Source organism: Mesocricetus auratus, unplaced genomic scaffold (genome assembly GCF_017639785.1).
Source record: "Mesocricetus auratus isolate SY011 unplaced genomic scaffold, BCM_Maur_2.0 Super-Scaffold_100676, whole genome shotgun sequence".
In the NCBI taxonomy this organism is placed as follows: Eukaryota; Metazoa; Chordata; class Mammalia; order Rodentia; family Cricetidae; genus Mesocricetus; species Mesocricetus auratus.
In genome coordinates, this window is record NW_024429266.1 from 83294834 (window position 1) to 83314552 (window position 19719).

The window sequence follows — 19719 nt, forward strand, 5'->3', positions numbered from 1 at the left end:
TTATATACCAAAATTCTAAAGAAGTGGGCTCTAATGCTAGTAATGATAGCCAGAGATAGGGCAAGCAGGCAGAAAGAGAGAGCTTCCTTCTTCAATATCCTTTATATGTGTCAGCTTCCGCCAGAAGGTTCAATCCAGATTAAATGTGGATCTTATTCTTTAATTATTTTGGGGGTTTTTTATGGTGTTTTTGAGACACTGTTTATCTGTGCAACCCTAGAACTCATTCTGTAGAACAGGCCTCAAACTCAGAAAATTCAACTGCTTCTGCCTCCTGAGTACTGGCGTTAGAGATGTGTACTCCCATGAAGCAGCTAAAGGTGGATCTTATCACCCAAATGATCCAGATTAAAGATAGGTCTTTAATTTCAAAACCTCACAGGTGACCCAACTCTTGGGTTTTAGCTAATTCTGGAGGTAGTCAGTTTGACTACCGAGAATATCTATTACAACAGCCAAGACAGAAGTGGGAAATATTTCTTACCTGCAGGAGATAAGGATCGCATGGGAATTATTTCCAAAGCGATGTTTTCCCTAAACAAAAGAAGCATATAGTTTTTACTTAGGGAGTCTGGACACATTCACATAGGGTTCTGCCTATTCCTAAGCATACTCAGTTATCAAATGCAATTCTGAACATGATAATAATGGAAAAGCAGAGACATTTAGGGATGCTTTTACGTCACAGTCACGCAGGAACATATTAGATTATAAAAATGATGGAAAGAAATACCTTTGGCATATTTATCTTGAACCACAAGGTCTTAGCTGAAAATAAATGACACTGTGAAAGCAGATTGCTTTGGAGTATGCAGCCTGTCAATCTTGATGTTTGATCCAAAAGGTAGATGAACCAATGCCACAGTTCTAACAGATAGCACAAATACAGAAAAGTCACCTAACAGTACTGTATGCTCTCTTCTTACATGAATGGTTATGATGATCTCTAGTAAACCTCAGCACAAAGCTGCTTTTGCCTCTGAGCAAGCTGGCTTGGCAGAAGGCCACAGCTGCTTCCATGCAAGACCAGAAAGAATTCATGTTAACTAGCCCTGGTCTGTGTCAGGGTTGTGACATCACTGTAGAAAATTTCATTCTTTCATTTTTCTAACTTTGAAAAAATAGCTATGTGGTGTTTTGCCTGCATGTGTGTGTGCCCAGCACTTCTAAAGGTCAGAAGAAGACAGAAGATGCCTGGGACTGAAGTTATAGCACATGATTAGCTACCGTGTGGATTCTGGAAATGGAACCTGTGTCCTCTGTAACAACGGAAGCCATCTATCTAGCCCCTCTTTTTATTTAAACTTTATTTCCATAAATTGTTAATTTAAAAATATTACACCACTTTCCCCTTTTATCTCTGCATTCCATTGCTTGCCAGATTCCTTCCAACTTCTACTCTGCTGACCTGGAAGTTTTGGTTCTAGAGCCGGTAGTGCTCTTGTCAGGAGGCACAACAAACATTCCCATTGAACTGGAAACTCAGACTTCTCCCTGGTCATTTAGGCCTTCAAACAACCCTTAAACCAACAGACTAAGAAAGAATGAAACCATTAGAAGGGGTGATATATCCATATTAACATAGGGAAATCGGAATGCCTCTCCACAGTGGAGATAAAGATTATGTCTGGAGGGTAGGAGATCATTCAGATTGTTTAGATTGTTTAGCAAAAACATTGTATATCAAAAAATTAAATTTTACTTGAACTTATATTTGAAACTTACATTTACTTATTCACTGTTCATTTATTTGGATGCACATACTACAAAAATGTTATAGAGTTACATTCTCAGTACTAATTTGTAAGTTAATATATTTGATAAGTTTTTAAGGAAATATAACACATTGATACTGTCAGAAATATATAATCTGAAAATATTTTAAGTAAATGCTGTGTTTTATAAATAATGAATTTTATCTTATTTTAGAGAAAAAAGTATTAAACTCTCCCTTCTAAGTATAGCTTTCTGGAGCTCTCTATTGAGGTTTAGTGGTCTTAAGTGTTTTTCAAGTCCTTAGCCTAGGCAAAAAAAAAAGTGGCAAAAAAAGGCGGGGGGTAGGATTCTTGAATTAGGAATCAAACAAATGTCTTCAAATTGGAAACATTTGCTGTCGATGCAGATGTTTGAGACAAGAGTTTTAGAGAGTGTGAAGATGCCAAGCAAAATGTCTATGTGTGTAAAAAGCTATACTTGAAATGAAATATGGCAATGTGGTTCCAACACTTGAGTTGTATTAAGTATGAAAAAGTGACTGCTAAATGACTGGATTTTTAAAAAGTTTATTTAGTTTTGTAATTCTCTTGGTCTCAAAGATTTCCTCATCTGATGTGATTTGAAAGTGACGAAGGCTGACAGAATTTGTATTTCTTGGTTTCCTTACAAGTCTTGAGAAAGAACGTGAAAGGTTGCAACTTTTCAGCTTCTTCTTTGCCTTTCACTACCACTACTTCATTATCCCCACTCTACTTTTTTTCTTTTATCTGTAGATAAATGGAGATGGATTAAAAACAAAAGTGGAGTCCAGCACTGTGCCATATACCTGTTATTCTTGTTATGTGGGAGGCAGGGCCAGATGGATCTTGAGTTGAAGGCCAGCCTGGAAAACAGAGTGAGCTGCCTTTTCAAACCACAAAAAGGTGAATAGCTTTTGATCAGTGCATAGTGATCACATTGAAGGGAATTAGAGCAATGTAAATATAAGTAAAGACTCTGCTCATTTTCTGTTTTTGCTTGTATATATGTGCATGAGGATAATCATGTATGTCTAAGCATGTGCATGAGGATCCAAGAGATCACCACCATTCTTCCTTGATCACTCTCCATCTTGTGAGATAGGATCTTACTGAAACTGACACTCAGTGATCGTCTTGATGGCCAGAGTGCTCTCAGAACAGGTCAGCATCTCTGCAAACCCACTGCAGGTTCACAGGTCCCAGCACACGATTTGTGTGGTACTGGGGATCCAAATTCAGGCCATTGCCTTTGCTTGACACCCACTTTACCTATGAAGCCACCACCACCATTTCAAGAATCCAATGCCCAACATATCAGGTTTGAGTTTGTCTTAGTTATGTTTCTCATTTCTCTGAGAAAATACTTGACAGGAAAGGTTGGAGGGTTTATTTCAGCTTACAGTTTGAAGGTGCAGTCCATCATGGCAGCAAGATGTTGAGGCATCTGCTCACATTGTATTCATAGTGAAGAAACAGAAAATGAGGAATCCCTCTGTTCTATTTGATTTCTCTTTCTTATTCAGTTTACTTCCCCCAGTCAGTTTGTGGTACCAACCGCCCTGAGGCAGAATATTCCTACTTCAGTAAACCTAACCTAAATAATCCATCATTGGCATGCCCAGAGGTTTCCACAGTGACTCTAAATCCCATCCATCTGACAATCAAGATTAGCCAGCAGGGAGTCTAAAGTGCCTTCAAATCCAGGAAGAGAAGGCATGTGCCATTCAAATTACTTGTTTCTTAAGTCTCCATACAGATGGAAGTAATTTGATCAGTGACTTCCCAATTTGGTTCTGTTTTCATTTGTCTGTCCAAACATTATACTAAGACTATCTTTACTTGTAGTATGGCTGATTGTTTGGGATTAGGCCATTATATCTAACCATTTATATAAATGCATTCACTGCTCTTAGGCCAGAATGCTATGGTGAAAATTTATTATTAATACTTATTATATTAGTAACTATGAATCAACACAGTATGTTTACCTCACCATGCTCTGCTATAAAAATGTACAAGAATCATTAAAGCAACTCAGTTCTATTTAAACATTTACTTTATTTCTAATTTAAATGGTTATTCACAAGATTGCAATGAAAATTATTAATACATGCCATTATTATATTGAGTAATTACTTAAAAGCACATTTATAATGTTAAGTACATTCTGAATTAACTTTTGGGAGACATTTTATAGTTGAATTTTGCTTCAGGAGTATTATATGTGTCCTGTCCCTTCAAGGACAATATAATAGTTTTGTTCAAGAATATCATGTTTCTATTTTAATTTGCCTCCCCTGACTATAGGTGGGGGGTGAACATTTATCAATCTAAATTTATACGCTTATCTAAATTTTCAGGTTTTAATTCTTTTATTTTTATGGACAAAAACTTAATATTGTCTACATGAACACTTTCAAATTGTATCCATTGCTCGCTGGAGGTGAACATTTAGTTATAAATCTAAATTTCTTATGCTTATCTAAAAATTCAGGTTTTAATTCTTTTATTATTATGAACAAAAACTTAATATTATCTGCATGAATGCTTTCAAGTTATATCCATTGCTCACAATTCTCATTAATCTGTTTTTAATTTATTTGAAATACAGTTTTGCAATGATTTTTAACTAAGGTAGACATTCTTTATTCCATAATTATATTGATTATTTTTAATATTCAAGACAAGGTTTCTCTGCATAGCTTTGGAGCCTCTCCTGACATTTCCTTTATAGACCAGGCTGGCCTTGCACTCACAGAGATCTGCCTGCCTCTGCCTCCCATGGATCACCACTACCTGGCAATATTTTTATTTTCCTTCTATACTTTAAATCTTTAACATTTTCAGAAACAGAGAGAAAAACAAACAACTTCAACTTCAAAACCAGGAATGGAGTATAAGGAGAAAGGAAAAACTCTTCGTGTGTGTTGTGTGTGTGTGTGTGTGTGTGTTCTTAAATGAATTAATACAACTTGGTCATTCATTACTGTTATTTGTATATTCAGGGCTGACCATTTGTTATTGGATAATCAATTGGTGGTTCTTCTTTGTGGAAGACTTTTTTTCCTGGTCTCAATGTTCTTTAGTTGCCTGTGGTTTTTTATGTAGGCTCAAGGTCCTATGAGCTTTTCCCCAATCCATGTTATCATGTCTCTTGGTGTCCTCTTTGTTCAGTTCATGTTTAGGCAGCCATGTTGATGAGACTTCATGGTTGTAGTTTCTGATATTCCTAAGAGACACAATGTCACAGTAAACTTCCTGTTCCTTTGGCTCCTACAATCCTAGCTTAGTCGGTAGAATATGGGACTCTTAATCCCAGGGTCGTGAGTTCGGGTCCCACATTTGTCACCAGTTGAAGTCTGGGTTTAAATGAGTTCACCCAACCCAAGATAAATGATAAATAGGTGTTTATTGGGGAAAAACATACACAGATAAGAGCAAATAAGCACCACAGCCTCCCTGTTCCAAAAGATGCAGTCTCTGCCCTTTCAATGCTCTTTGCCACCCAAGAGAGCGTGCATGCAGTTTCTCTACCTTAAAAGGGTCGCATCTGCACCTGAAACCATGCACAAACCATGCGACTACTACAAGTTCACTGGCAAGGCAAGATGGCTCTACAGTTAGGCATAGTGGCTGAGTTAGGCTTTTGTATAGTGGTAGGGTTAGGATTAGGTTTAATGTTATGGTTAGGCTTGGTGTTAGGTTTAGGTTTAGGGTTTGGTTAGGGTTAAAGTTAGGGATATTGGCTGAATTTGGGTTATGGATAGTGATAGTATTAGGTTAGGTATAGGGTTTAGCATCATGGTTGGGTTATGGTTAGAGATAGGGTAATGGATAGAGCTAGGGCTAGGGATAGAGTTAGATTTAGGTTTAGGGATAGGGTTAGGGTTAGAATTAGAGATAGGGTTAGGTTAGGGCTATGGTTTACGTTAGGGTTATGATTAGGGTTAGCTTATTATTAGGGTTAGGGTTAAGGTTAAAGTTAGACATAGTGACTGAGCTTGGGTTGAGGTTTGGTTTAGGGTTAGAGTTAGGGTCTGTGTTAGTGTTATGTTTAGGTAGGGTTAGAATTAGGTTAGTGTTAGGTTAGGTTAAATTTGGGTTAGGGTAATGGTTAGGGTTAGGTTATTATTAGGGTTAGGGTTAAGGTTAGGGATAGTAGCTGAATTAGGGTTAGATTTAGGACTGGGGTTAGGATTTGTGTTAGTGTTCTTGTTATGGTTAGATTAGAATTGAGGTTATTTTTAGGGCTAGGGATAACTTAGAGTTAGGGTTAGGGTTAGAGTAGGATTAGGGTTAGGTTGAGGGTAATGTTAGGGTTAGGGATATGGTTAGAGTTAAGAATATGGTTAGGGCTAGGCAGAATGGCCAAGTTATGGTTATGTATAGTGGTAGGGTTAGGGTTATGTTTAGTGTTAGGTTAGGGATAGGGTTTAGTGTTAGGGTTATGGTTAGGGATAAGTTTAGGGTTAGAGTTAGGTGAAGATGGAGGTTTCTGTCCCACTTGGTTCCATGACTGCTTCAGCTCCAACTAAGCACACAAAGACTTATATTAATTTTTAAACTGTTGGTTGAAGGCTAGGGCTTCTTATTGGCTAGCTCTGTCTTAATTATTAATCCATTTGCATAAATCTATGTATTTCCATATGGTTTTGGCTTACTGGAGAATGCCCAAGCCTGTTACTCCTTGGCGACTACATGGCAAATCCTCGCAGCACCTCTCCACCTACCTTTCCCAGAATTCTCCTCATCTCTTAGTCCTGCATATATTCCTGCCTCTATTGGTTATTGGCCAAAAAGTATTTTATTCATCAACCAATACGAGAAACATATATACATAAGGACATAGTAATATTAAATATAACAAAACAACTGTCCAACAAGAACTACAGTTAACAATATTTAGCACATTAACATTTGGTAAAATTTATAGAAAATATTCTATTATCTATCCTATCTTTGTGAGTCTACAGCTTTATGTGTAACTTATCTTTTATTATAACTAAGGAAAACTATAACCATAACTATCTGTCTTCAGCTCCATCAAAAACCTCAAAAGGATAATACATAAAATCTAGAACTAACAGACATATCTCACTGCCTGGACAGTCACCTGAAGCTTCTCTGTAATGTTGGAGCATCCATCTTTAGCCCATAGATCATAGTGTGTCTGGCAGATTTCTCAGTGAAGCAGGAAATTTTAAACTGTTCCATCTGTATTGGCAATTTGTCAGTCAATTTTCTCTGTGTCCTGCAGAATGTCTGGCAGAGTTTTCCATGAAGTAGGAACCCTGCAGGACTGTCCCATCTTGTTTTTTCAACTTTAGCAGTCACTTTCCTGTGGGTCCTGCATGTCCAGTTTATACAGCATAATGTCAAACAGTTCAGGCAAGAGTGGTTTCTTGCCCAAATGACTACTCTTGCCATATTGAAAACAACTCCATATCAAGTTTCTTTGATGCCCATCCTCATTTCAGATGTAATTGGTGTTGCCAGGAGCAGTCATGTCTCTTTGCCATGAAAAAACCCTAAACTATTTTAAATGCCATAGACTGTAGATCTTTGAAAGGTTTGAAGAATATCTATCCATTTGAAATATATCTCTGTATATCTAGAAAACTGAACTAACATAGCTATAAGCTTTTACTATTATAGGTGACTATAATCTGTATTTAATTACACACTACATTTTTAAAAGAGCTGTATAAACACAATACCTAAACAAGAGGAGAAATATAACCTTAAATTTGTATCAATAAACCAAAATCCATTCCAAGTATTCATTTCTACATCATATTCCCCTTTTTTCCTTTAAAAAGAGGTTGGCTGTGATCATTAACCATTTATAACCAACCCCACTTAAATGAAAACAATCATTTATAAACAATATTTGGGAATTTGGGTGTTGTTCTCTCCAAACTGGTTCCTGCTGTTTGGGGTACTGTCAACACCATGGGGATCCTGAGAAAATACAGAAACCTGTCCAAATCCTGGCTGTAGTAGTCTGCAAGGCTGTGTTGTCTCAGCTGCTTTGGATGTTGGATCATCTGGGCCACTACTTCAGGGGGTCTTGCTTGATCAAACAATATTAGTTTAGAAGGAATCCGCAGCTTGTCATATTCTGTGGGAAAAAAAAGTAGAACTTCTTTTCCAAAGTAACCTGTCCTTAGATTTAAATTTTGAAGTTAAAATATTTTTTAAATGTGTAAATTGGATTAATCCAGCAGCATTTATAATCAAGTGTCTGTTAGTGTTGCTCCTTCTTCAGCAATTAAACCATTCAAAGGCACCACAATAACATGCAGTATCTGTACTTCCTATCTGTATGTGGCTTTTTTTTACTCTATTTCTTTTACTTTTATTTTTTGTTTTTTTGGTTTTTGTTTTTTGGGTTTTTTTTGAGACAGGGTTTGTCTATGTGCCTTTTGCCTGTCCTGTAATTCACTCTGAACACCAGGCTGGCCTTGAAATCACAGAGATTTGCTTGCCTCTGCTGGGATGAAAGGCATATGCCACCATACCCAGCTAGCTACTCTATTTCTTTTCTAAACACTTTATCCTTTTTTTCTCTCCCAGCCTACGTATATTTTTAAACACACTCTAAACCCTTTAAAGGTTTTCCCTTTGAATCTGTTTTTACTTTATACCTCTATCTTTTTTTGGCCACAAGTCTTTTATCTGCTAAATAGCATTGCTACAATTAAAGTGGTTTCCAACATGACAGGGGTATATTTACCACCAGCACTGGGAGCAGTACTTGTAGCGGTCCATATAGATTGACTCCACTCAATTTTGACTAACAGTTAGAGAATTCAAAACTGTTCTTATGCCTTTAAGTCTATATCTTGATGGCTGCAGGATGTTTTGGCCTTGGTAATGGATGTCTCTACCTAAATAACAACAGACCAGGGCTCAGGCTCTCAACCCTGAAGGGTGGATGACAGGTATGGCTACCAAACACCTGGAAGATTAAGGGAATTAAGTCTGTTTACCCTTGATACATGATAGTGGAATTCTTTTACCATTGTCCCCACTTCAGTTTCTTAAGATTGTTAAAGAATAAACTAAGGGCATATATTCAGTATGGATGAATGGCCCTCCTGACTCCTATCCTAGTCTGTCTCTTAACTCTTTTAGCTAACCCTTCTTTATCCACACTCCCTCTCTCAAGTACAAACCGTGCACTAGTCAACTGGCTCTGTCTGCAGCCCAGAAAAGACAGCTTCCCAAAAGTGCTTACTGCCTGGACTCTTGTCAATGCCACCATCAAGCAGCTTGTAGCACACTGCCCATAAATCTTTTTCTGTATGAGTAAAAGCTAAATCTACCATGCAGCATGCTCTGTGGCTTGGAGATGCAGCAGCCTCTGTGTACCATGGCGGAAATCCACCATGCTGTATGCAAACCTGAAGAGAAGCTTTTTCCTTGAGAGAAGCCTTCCCGCCAGCCTGGTTCTAGAGCCGCATCAGTCCCAAATAAACACACAGGAGGCTATATTAATTATGAAGCTGTTGGCCTTGCTTGTTTCTTACTGGCTAGCTCTGACTTAAGTAATTACCCCATAATTGTTAATCTAAGTATGTTTCTTACTGGAGAATAGTTCCGGGCTTCCTACCCCATGGCAGTTACATCTTGCCCTCTTGTGTTTCTCCTACCCAGAGTCCTTCTAGACTCCTAGTCCCTCCTATCTAGATTCCCTATTGGCCAGACAGTGCTTTATTGACAAATGCACAGGACTTCCCCAACATCTCTTCTTTTCTGTTTAAACAAAAAGAAAGGTCTTAACTTTAGCATAGTCAAATTATATATAACAGAACAGTTATCAAGTAAGAACACAGTTACAACATTTTTTCTATCAACATTTAGTAAGATTTAAAGAAAATATCATCTCTCATTTCTGTGAGTCCAAATTCCTATATGTAGCTTATCTTTTATCATAACTAAGGAAAACTATAATTATAACTATCTGCCTTCAACTCCATCAAAGACCACAGAAGGATAATATATAAACACTAGGATTGACAGAGATATCTTACTGCCTGGACAGTCACCCAAAGTTCCTCTGTAACGTTGGGGCATCCATCTTCAGCCCATAGGCCACAATGTGTCTGGAACACTTCTCAGCAAAGCAGGAAATTTCAAACTGTCCATCTGTGTTGGCAGTCTGTCAGTCATTTTTCTGTGTCCTGCAGAAAGTTTGGTAGACTCTTCCATGAAGCAGGAACCCTGTAAGACTGAGTTCAACAGCCACGTTTCTGTGGGTCCTGCATGTTCAGTTTATACAGCAACAGTAAAACAGTCTAGGCAAGAGCAGTTTCTTGCCCAAATGGCTAATCTTGCCATGTTGAAAGCAAACTCCATAACAAGTTTCTTCGATGCCCATCTTCCTCTCAGACATAATTGGTGCTGCCAGGAGCAGACATTTCTCATTGTCAAGAAAAACCCTAAACCATTTTAAATGCCATTTTCTGAAGGTCTTTGAGAGGTTTGAAGACTGTCTATCTATCTCAAATATATTTCTGTATATCTAGAAACCCTAACTTACCTAACTATAAATTCTATTATAAGTAACTATCTATAGTCTGTATTCAATTATGCATTACGTTTTAAAAGATCAGTATAAGCACAATACTTAATCAAGAGGAGAAATATACACATTACAAAATTGACCTTGAATTTGTATCAATAAATGAAAAACAATACCCATACCATAATTCCCCTTTTTACCATTAAAAAGAGATTGGTTGTGATCATTAACCAATTATAAACAATCCCATTTAAATGAAAACAAAGATTTATAAACAAGATGGGAATTAGGACATCGCTCATTCCAAACTGCTTCGTGCTGGAAGGGGGGCGCTGTTCATACCATGGGGATCATGACAAAACGCAGAAACCTGTATAAGTCCTTATTTTTAAAGTCTGTAAAGCTGCGTTATCTTAGCTGTTTCAATTGTTGGAACAACTGGTCCACCTCAGCTTTTCATTTTCTGTAGAAACATAAGCAAAATCTCCTTTTCCAAGTAACACATCCTTATACTTAAATTTTGAAGTCAAGGGATTTTTAAAAGATATAAGTTGAATTAATTCAGCAGCATTTATAATCAAGTGTACGTTAGTAGTTGTTCCTTCCTTAGCAATGAAAAAACTGAAAAACACAATAGCATACAGTATCCAGACTCTCTGTGTATTTTCCATCTTTATGTGGCTTATTTATTTATCTATTATTACTTTATTTATTTTACTTTTATTTATTTTTCTTTGAGACAGGGTTTCTCTTTGGAAATCCGCCTGCCTCTGCCTCTGCCTCTGGAGTAAATCCTACCGGCGTGCGCCACCACAACGCCGGCTTTTGTATTTATATACCACTTTGTCGTTTCATTTTCTCTCTCAATCTCACGTATATTTTTTAAACACACTGTAAACCTTTAGAGGTTTTGTTCATCAAAGTCTGACTTTACTGTAAATCTTTATGGTTTTCTGGCCACGTGTCTTATCTGTTAAAACCGCGGCAGTTTAAACTGCAGTTTTTTTTTTTCAAAATGGCGGGCATAAGAGTGACTCCAGCTGCCGGCTTAGAAATGTGGTCACTGCCACTTCCAGCTGTACGTACACACCTTTAAATTGTTAGCAAAGCCTCTTAAAAGAACCTTGTTGCCTTTTTTTTAAATGCCGAGTCAGGAAGACTAACTTAAGCCAACCGCGAGTCTCTGCTTGCTGCTAACAAAACAGAGCCTGCCTGACCAAAAATCTGTGCTTCTCTCCGTTCTTCTGTTTCTAAAATTCCTTTAAAGCGTTTGTCATTCTACGTGGAAATTCAATCCCACTTCTGACACCATTCTGTAAAGAGAAGCTTTTTCCTTCAGAGAAGCCTTCCCGCCAGTCTGGTTCTAGAGCCGCATCAGTCCCAAATAAACACACAGGAGGCTATATTAATTATGAAGCTGTTGGCCTTGCTTGTTTCTTATTGGCTAGCTCTGACATAAGTAATTACCCCATAATTGTTAATCTAAGTATGTTTCTTACCGGAGAATAGTTCTGGGCTTCCTACCCCACGGCAGTTACATCTTGCCCTCTTGTGTTTCTTCTACCCAGAGTCCTTCTGGACTCCTAGTCCCTCCTATCTAGATTCCCTATTGGCCAGACAGTGCTTTATTGACAAATGCACAGGACTTCCCCAACACAAACCCAATTGCAGTAGTGTCTCATGGCCTGCATAAGAATGTGAGACTAAGAAGCCCATTGCAACTCCATTTCATGTGGGAACTCGTGCCCTACGGTGATGGCACAGTTTTGAAGATGGAGGTTTCTGTCCCACCATGTCCCATGGCCACTTCAGCCCCAAATAAGCACACAAAGATTTATATTATTAAACTGTTGGCCAATAGCTAGAACTTCTTATTAGCTAGCTCTGTCATAATTATTAACCCATCTCTATAAATCTATGTATTTCCACATGGGCTTAGGTTACTGGAGAATGCCCGGGCCTGTTACTTCTTTGGCAACCAAATGGTATATCCTCACAGTGCCTCTCCTCCTACCTTTCCCAGAATTCTCCTCTTCCCCTACTCCCGCCTATCTTCCTGCCTCTATTGGCTATTGGCCAAACAGTGTTTTATTCATCAACCAATAAGAGAAACATATATACAGAAGGGCATTCCCCCATCAGTTAGGGGTTAGGGCTAGGGTTAGGATAGAGTTTGGGTTAGGGTTAGGGTTAGAGTTAGGGATAGGGTTAGGATAAAGTTTGGGTTAGGGTTAGGGTTAGGGTTAAGTTTAGGTTTAGGGATAGTTTAGGGTTAGTCTTAGGGTTAGACTTGGGTTAAGGTTTGATTTAGGAATAGGTTATGGTTAGGATTAGGGTTAGTGCTAGGGTTAGGTTTAGATTAGGATTAGGGCTATGGTTAGGATTATGGTTTGGGTTAGGTTAGGGTTCATGTTAGGGTTAGTTTTACTTTAGGTTACGGTTAGGGTTCTGGTTCCAGTAATGGTTAGTGTTAGGGGTAGGGTTAGGTTTAGGGTTATAGTTTGGGTTAGCGTTAAGGTTAAGTTTAGATGTAGGAATAGGTTAGGGGTATGGTTAGAGTTAGAGTCACAATTAGGATTAGGTTAGGGTTAGCCTTAGGGCTAGGTTTAGGGATACACTAGAGTTAGGGTTAAGGTTAATGTTAAGTTTAGGGTCAGTTTTAGGTTAGGAAAAATGCCCAAGTTAGGGTTATGGGTAGGGTTAGGATTAGGGTTAGGGCTAGGATCAGGGTTAGGGTTAAATTTAGGGTTAGGGTTTGGGTTATGCTGTGGTTAGGGTTAAATTTAGGGTTAGGATTAGCATTAAAGCAAGGCTTAGATGGCAGGCCAGTGGTGCAATGGATAAAATTAAGTTTAGTTTAAGGGTTAGGGTTAAATTTAGGGGTGGTGTCAAGTTAGGGGTAGGGTTAGAGTGTAGAGTTAGGGTTAGAGTTAGAATTAAATTTAGGGATATTGGCCGAGTTAGGGTTATGGATAGTGTTGAGTTTATGGTTAGAGTTATGGTTATGGTTAGGGTTAGGGTTTAGGGTTAGGGTAGGGTTTAGGGTTAGGAATAGTTTTTAGGGTTAGGATTAAGGTTAGGGTTAGTGTTGGGGTTAAGTTTAAAGCTAGTGTCCAAGTTAGGGTTATGGATAGTGTTATGGTTATGCTTAGGGTTATGACTAGGGTTAAGGTTTGTTTCATTGTTTAGGATTACAGATATTATTATGTGAAAGGTAGGGTTTAGGGTTACAGTTAGGGTTAGGGTTGGGGTTGGGTTAGGGTTAGGGTTAGGATTTGGGTTAGGGTTAGGATTAGGGTTAGGGTTAGGTTATGGTAAGGCTAGGATTTGGGCTACATATATTCAAAAATATCTACATATTAAGCAAGTGCACTGAGATCAGGTCCCCTAAATGTTAGGGAGGTGATCGAATTTTAACTGGAGGACTTGTTTTCTTCCGTCAGGTGTGGGGGAGATGCAGCTTCCAGGAATAAGAGGCAACAGTTGATTCTAATAGCAGAACAAGACAAAAGTGAGAAAGTAAATTGAAAATCATCCCTACAGGTACCATTTTGGTTAAAAATGTTAAAATAACCAGAACAATGGCAAAAAGACACACACAGTGCAAAGATGGGAAAACTTACCAATTTAAAAATTATGCTTACTCCCTTTTCCGAAAACTGTGGTCCTCTGATACTTAAATGGAAAATTTGGTTCTGTGAGCTATCTCAGGGTTCTCATGGCCATACTATTGTTACTTCAATGTGGTACTTTGAGTGTGCAGTCATTATTTAAAAGACTTTCACCCGATATCCCACAAGAATTCCTGGAGACACCATCCTGCCTACCTCATGTTTTAAAAAATGAGGCTTTTTCCTCTATCTGCTGACAGTGGGTCTTTTTGTTTGTTTTGTGTTTTCTTTTTGTTTTTTGAGACAGGGTATCTCTGTATAGCTTTGGAGCCTATCCTGGCACTCACTCTATAGACCAGGTTGGCCTTGAACTCACAGATTTCCGCCTGCCACTGCCTCCCAAGTGCTGGGATTAAAGGCATGTGCCACCAACGCCTGGTGACACTGGGTCTTAAGAAAGTTGTTGCTTATCATGCAGAGACCCATTGTCTTGTCTAGGCACACATTTTAGTACCTTAAGCCAACCCACAGGAGTGAAAAGACCCTTGTGTAACCTATCCCCCTTCTTCTTTCCTTCCCCTTTCTTTTAAATATAATAGCAGAATGGCAACAATCCATTAGGGAAAGGAAGGCAATGTATAATTACCCTTTAGGAGTGATGTTTATTAGGAGAAAAGGCCCTGGGACCTTAAGGTGGTGGAGGGAGACATTAGACAGTGTTGGTACAATATGTGTGAGGCGAGTATGGTGGACCTTCCAGGAAAGAAAGGCTTCTGTACAAAAACCTGTAAAGGACTTCATTAAGAAAAGAGTGGTTCCAGGATGGTCAAGTGGTCTAAGGTTCCAAACTTAAGAGTGAGGATATGAGAGACATCGAGGAAAGGAGATGGCTCCCAAGAAAGGGCGTGCAGACCTACCTTCAGACGAAATCCCCAGGGCAATCACTAGAACAAAGGGGTATCTGGGTTTTGGGTGCTTTTAGGGGGCAATGGGATGCTGTAGAATATTAGTTTAAGATGTGTTACGTTCGCTTATGCTGTGGAATATTCGTTTAATGATGCAAAGATGTGATGCATTCTTTTATGTTGCATTTGTTTAACTCTATAAAGCTGTGTTAACTTTGCCTGTCTTAAACACCTGATTGGTCTAATAAAGAGCTGAGTGGCCAATAGTTAGGTAGGAGAGAAATAGGCAGGGCTGGTGGACAGAAAGAATAAATAGGAGAAGAGGAGGGTTGGGAGAGGACGACTCCAGGTGGCAGCCACAGAGTAAGGAAGAAGGAAAGGTATGTAAAATAGAGAAAGGTAAAAGCTTAGAGGCAAAAGAAAATTTAAGAAAATATAGTTAGAACAAAGCCTGGCTAAGCCTGGGCATAAGTCCCCATGTAATTATGTGATTATTTGGGAGCTAGGTAGTGAACCCCTAAAGAGTTAAAAAAAAAAAACCCTACACTGGGAAGTTTTACTCCACATGATTCAGTTCAACATAGCATACATGATAGAGTATGGGTGAGCCAGGTACAGGTTAGAACCATAAATTACAGGCTATAAAAATATAATATGAAACAGCTTCTTAACTCTCTGTCCCAGGGAGAGCTGCAGGGGAGATATGGCCAGATGTTTTCAGGGGATCTGAACTCATGTAAGAGTGACCACTGTCTTAAAGGGTAGGCCTGTGTTCCAGCACTTGTCTTTTTAAAGTTCTCTTAGGTGGGGGCTTGGTCTTTTATGGGGATCCTCTCCACCACTAGGATCATAAAGAATGTCTAATAAAACCCAAAGCTCTCCGAACTCCTTTTTTTTTTTTTTTTTTTTTTTTTTGAGATAGGGAAACAGGATCTCAATATGCAGGCCAAGCTAGCTTTAAACTTTCATCTGTCGTCCTGCCCCTGCCTACAGAATGCTGGATGCTGGCATTACAGATGTGCATGACCATGTCCATCCAGTCCAATCTATCTGTCCTCTGTCCACCCTTCCATTCTCTATCCCTCTCTCCTTCACCTCTTCCCTGTCTTTCTCTTGGCTGGGTCTTAGTAGCTTGAACTTCCTATGTAGCCAAGATGAAGAGCATGGACCTTGAATTTTGGCCCTCTTGTCTCTGTCTCCCAAGTTCTGGATTTACAAGTACCGAGGCTCCATTTATGCAGTGGTGGGGATTCGATCCAGGGCTTCTTACACATTGGGCAAGTCTTCTGTCGATGTAGCTGTATGCTCAGCTCAAATTCCTTGAGCTCAGGCCCTGGTCTTCCCCTCCTTTCCACTTTGCTCTCTTGGGATCTGCTTGGACTAGGCAAGGTCTCACAGTGGGTACAATATGCAGCCTACCATGTATGGACAGAGAATCCAGTTTATCAAGGAAGCCCACCAACACCAAACATGATGTTGGTAAATGAGATCACCTAACACCTGTTGCATTTTGGCTTCTTAATCTCTGGTTGAGAGTGGGCCTTTGGAAATTCTATGTAACAGTGGTCTTCAACCTGTGTGTTGCTACCACCTTGGGGTTGAATGACCCTTTCACAGGGGTTGCCTAAGACCATCAAAACACACAGATATTTTCATTATGATTCATAACAGTAGCAAAACTGAAGTTGTGAAGTACCAATGAAAATAATCTTATGGTTGGGAGGTCACCATAACATGAGGAACTGTATTAAAGGGTTGAAACATTAGGAAGGTTGAGAACCGCTGTAGTCTATAAAATTCCTGGTTAGTACTGGTGGGACACACTTGAAGGCAAGATGGGTACTTCGGGTACTTCTAAGAGCTTAAAGAGTGAGCTGCCCTCCAGTCCTTTGAAGGCCAGCATAAGGGTACTGAAAAACTCAACTGGGGCACCTAGACATGGGGTGAGGGAGTAATAATGCAGCTTTTCCCACAACAGTGGGGGTGGATGGGTGAGTGAGGGGTTCTCAAGGCAGCAAGGCATTTCCTATACATTCATATTGTATTTTACATGATTGTCTCAGACTTATAAACAAGCCCTAATCTTTATTAAAATTCTAATGACTTATTTTATTTTAATGTATATGAGTATTTTGCATGTATGTATGCTTGTATGTTTGTTTGTATGTATATATGTGTGCCACATGTTTACCTTGTATATGTGAAGGTCAGAGGAGGGCATTAGAGCCCCTGGAAATAGAGTTACAGAAGGTTGTGAACCATCATGTGGGTGCCGGGAACTGAACTAGTGTCCTCTGTAAGAGCAGCAAGTGTTCTTTTTCGAGACAGGGTTTCTCTGCAATTTTGGAGGCTGTCAAAGGCATGTGCCACCACCACCCGATGAAGCAAGAGTTCTTAACCACTAAGCGATATCTTCAGGCCCAAGTCCTAATCTATTTGTTGTAAGGGCTGGGCTTGACTTGCAAGCAATTAGCAGTGAAAAGTAAAATGATCTGTGCCATAAAAATTTGTATACATGGAATTGAACAGATAAATGACTAAAAATTAGATCAATGATGGGAGATTAATAAAAGACAAAATGTATAATCAGCCACTGAGAAATTAAAAATTATCTTGTGGGTTTATTAATAGATAACATTCATCTATTTAGTTTATTTCAATGATATGGAATAAGAACCCGTTATGTTACATATTATTTATTTTTGGTGCTGATGAGGAGAAAGAAATTCAAGACAAACCTACTATGATGAAGTTTGTTTTAACTTTGAAGATTTCTGCAGTCAATGTTTCTCATGAGACTCTGCCATATTGCTGCATCATACTAACCCCTTTTGCGATATGTCTTGGTTGCTAGGCAAATGTTCCATCACTGGCAAGTGCTCCATCACTGAGCTATGCCCCAGATTCTTTTGATCTGGCAAAATTTGTCCTTGGTTTCTAGGAAAAGCCTAGAAAAAGCAATCTGGGCTGCCCACGTGGGCAAAAGATGATCCTCTAGAGCAACTTTCTCAATGTTGTGACCCTTTAATACAGTCCCTCATGTTGTGGTGACCTCTACCCATAAATTTATTTTCATCCCTATTTCAGAACTGTAATTTTACTACTGTTGTGAATTGTAATGTAAAAACTATTTTCTAGTGGTCTTAGGTGACCCCTGTGAAAAGGTTGGTCAATCTCTGAAGGGGTGGCAACCCACAGGTTGAGAAACATTGATCTATAGGCTACTGAAAGGGGCGGGATTCCATCTCAGTGATGGCAAAATTCGATCCAGTTGCAATCAGGATGCCCTTGTTAGGTTTTAAGTACACCACCATCTGGCAGGTTGTATAGCCAGTCAATATAACAGAAAGGGTGCAATACTGGATTCAAGTGCAGGCTGGACACAATACTGTTCACCTCCAATCCCAGCTACTCAGGAGGCTGAGGCACGAGGGCCATGTGACCACAAACTGGAGTCTAAACTGGGAAATATAATAACAGCCCCATCTGTAGAAATGTATAGTTAGAATAAGATTTTTCAGCAAGCTGGGTATTTTACAGTCGTATGTTTTATTACAGCAATCGTCATTATTTCCTGAGGTAAATACAACTAAATCAGAGCATCAGCAACAAGTGTCGGTGTTCCTCTTGCCTCACTTTGAAAAGCAGAAAAAGAGGGGGGAAAGCATTTCTAGATCACTTCAAGTTGTGAACTGGGGTACCTGCTGACGCCTTCTGCTTCTTCCCTCACTGCGGGCTTTTCTTTTCATGTGATCCTCTTGAAAAGAATCAAAGTAGGCACTGTCCAGCAGTTGGGCACAGGTCAGTCTGTCATCTGGGTTCATCTTCAGACACCCCTTTGGAGGGGGAGAAAAGGAAAAACAGATGTAAGAGATGGGCTTAATTCGCTCCGGATTATCCGAAATTCTAATGAACAAGTGGGCAAAAACGGTTTAAGAAGGCAAGCGTCAGGCTGAATGTGGGTGGTGGGCGCTCGCTGCAAGCACATGCAGTTCTGGGTTTCAGCTCCAGAACAACACACACTGGGTACCTGTAATCTTAGCACTCAGGAGGCAAGAGGATCAGGAGTTCAAGATCATCCTTGGCTACGTGAGATCAAGGCTAGCCTGTGTCTGTGCAACATAAACATCTGTCTCAAAGAAAAAAAAAGGATGAAAAAACCTCCAAGAAATTAAATATATAAATAATCAAATTATTCAGTCCTTGTGTTTTGGCTTTTTTTTTGAGAGAGAGAGTACCATGTAGCTCAAATTGTCCTTGAACTTGCAATAAAACCAAAGACAACCTTAAATCCCTGATCATCCTGTCTCCATTCTCCAAGTACTGGGATTACAGGCATGTGCCACCATACTTGACTAAGTCCTTGGAATTCCTTCATAGCTAGACATGCTCTTGGTACTCAGACTTTCCTATGTGAGTGCAAGCATGAGTGTCTATGTGTTCAGGCATGGTTCTGCATGTGTACATGTGTGGGTGCCTGTGTGTATGTATATGTACATGTGTATGTGTGTGTGTGCATGTATGTGTATTGTGCATGTGTGTATGTGTGCTCATAATGTGTGGAGGCGCGAGCGCGTGCATGCGTGCGTGCGTGTGTGTGTGTGTGTGTGTGTGTGTGTGTGTGTGTGTGTGTGTGTGTGTAGATAAACCTGCTCACGTGTGTCTGTGGAGGCCTGAGGTTGATGGCGAAAGTTGTCACCTTAATTCATTAGCTGGTCAGTACAGCTATTCTAGCTAACTGGATTGCTCTACTTTTGGGAGCGGCAATTACAGGTGGGCCACCATGCCCCTGGCATTCATGTTCGGGGATCCAAACTCAAGTCCTCACATTGGCTCAGCAAATGTTTCATTCACAGAGACATCTTCCTATCCTACCACTCAGACGTCTAAGAGAAGACAGGGAGAGCCACACATGGATCAGGGGTTGTCTCTGATCAGTG

General features: G+C 39.5%; 1 protein-coding gene across 4 annotated transcripts in view; it reads right to left on the reverse strand.

Annotated features, from left to right (window-relative positions):
• Positions 1-3774: 3774 nt before the first annotated feature.
• Cdkl4 (cyclin dependent kinase like 4) overlaps positions 3775-19719 on the reverse strand; it is a 42563-nt gene continuing 26618 nt past the window's right edge. Inside the window, exons 9-10 of one of the 4 annotated variants that reach the window (XM_040739006.1) lie at positions 18481-18615; positions 3775-4965 (exon numbers count right to left, since the gene is read on the reverse strand). In XM_040739006.1, the coding sequence (XP_040594940.1) occupies positions 4942-4965; positions 18481-18615 (159 nt within the window). In that variant the 3' untranslated portion in view covers positions 3775-4941. Of the gene's footprint in view, positions 4966-12487; positions 13753-18480; positions 18616-19719 lie in introns of those variants that run through there. The other 3 variants (XM_040739005.1, XM_040739004.1, XM_005077233.4) reach the window with 3 other exon arrangements.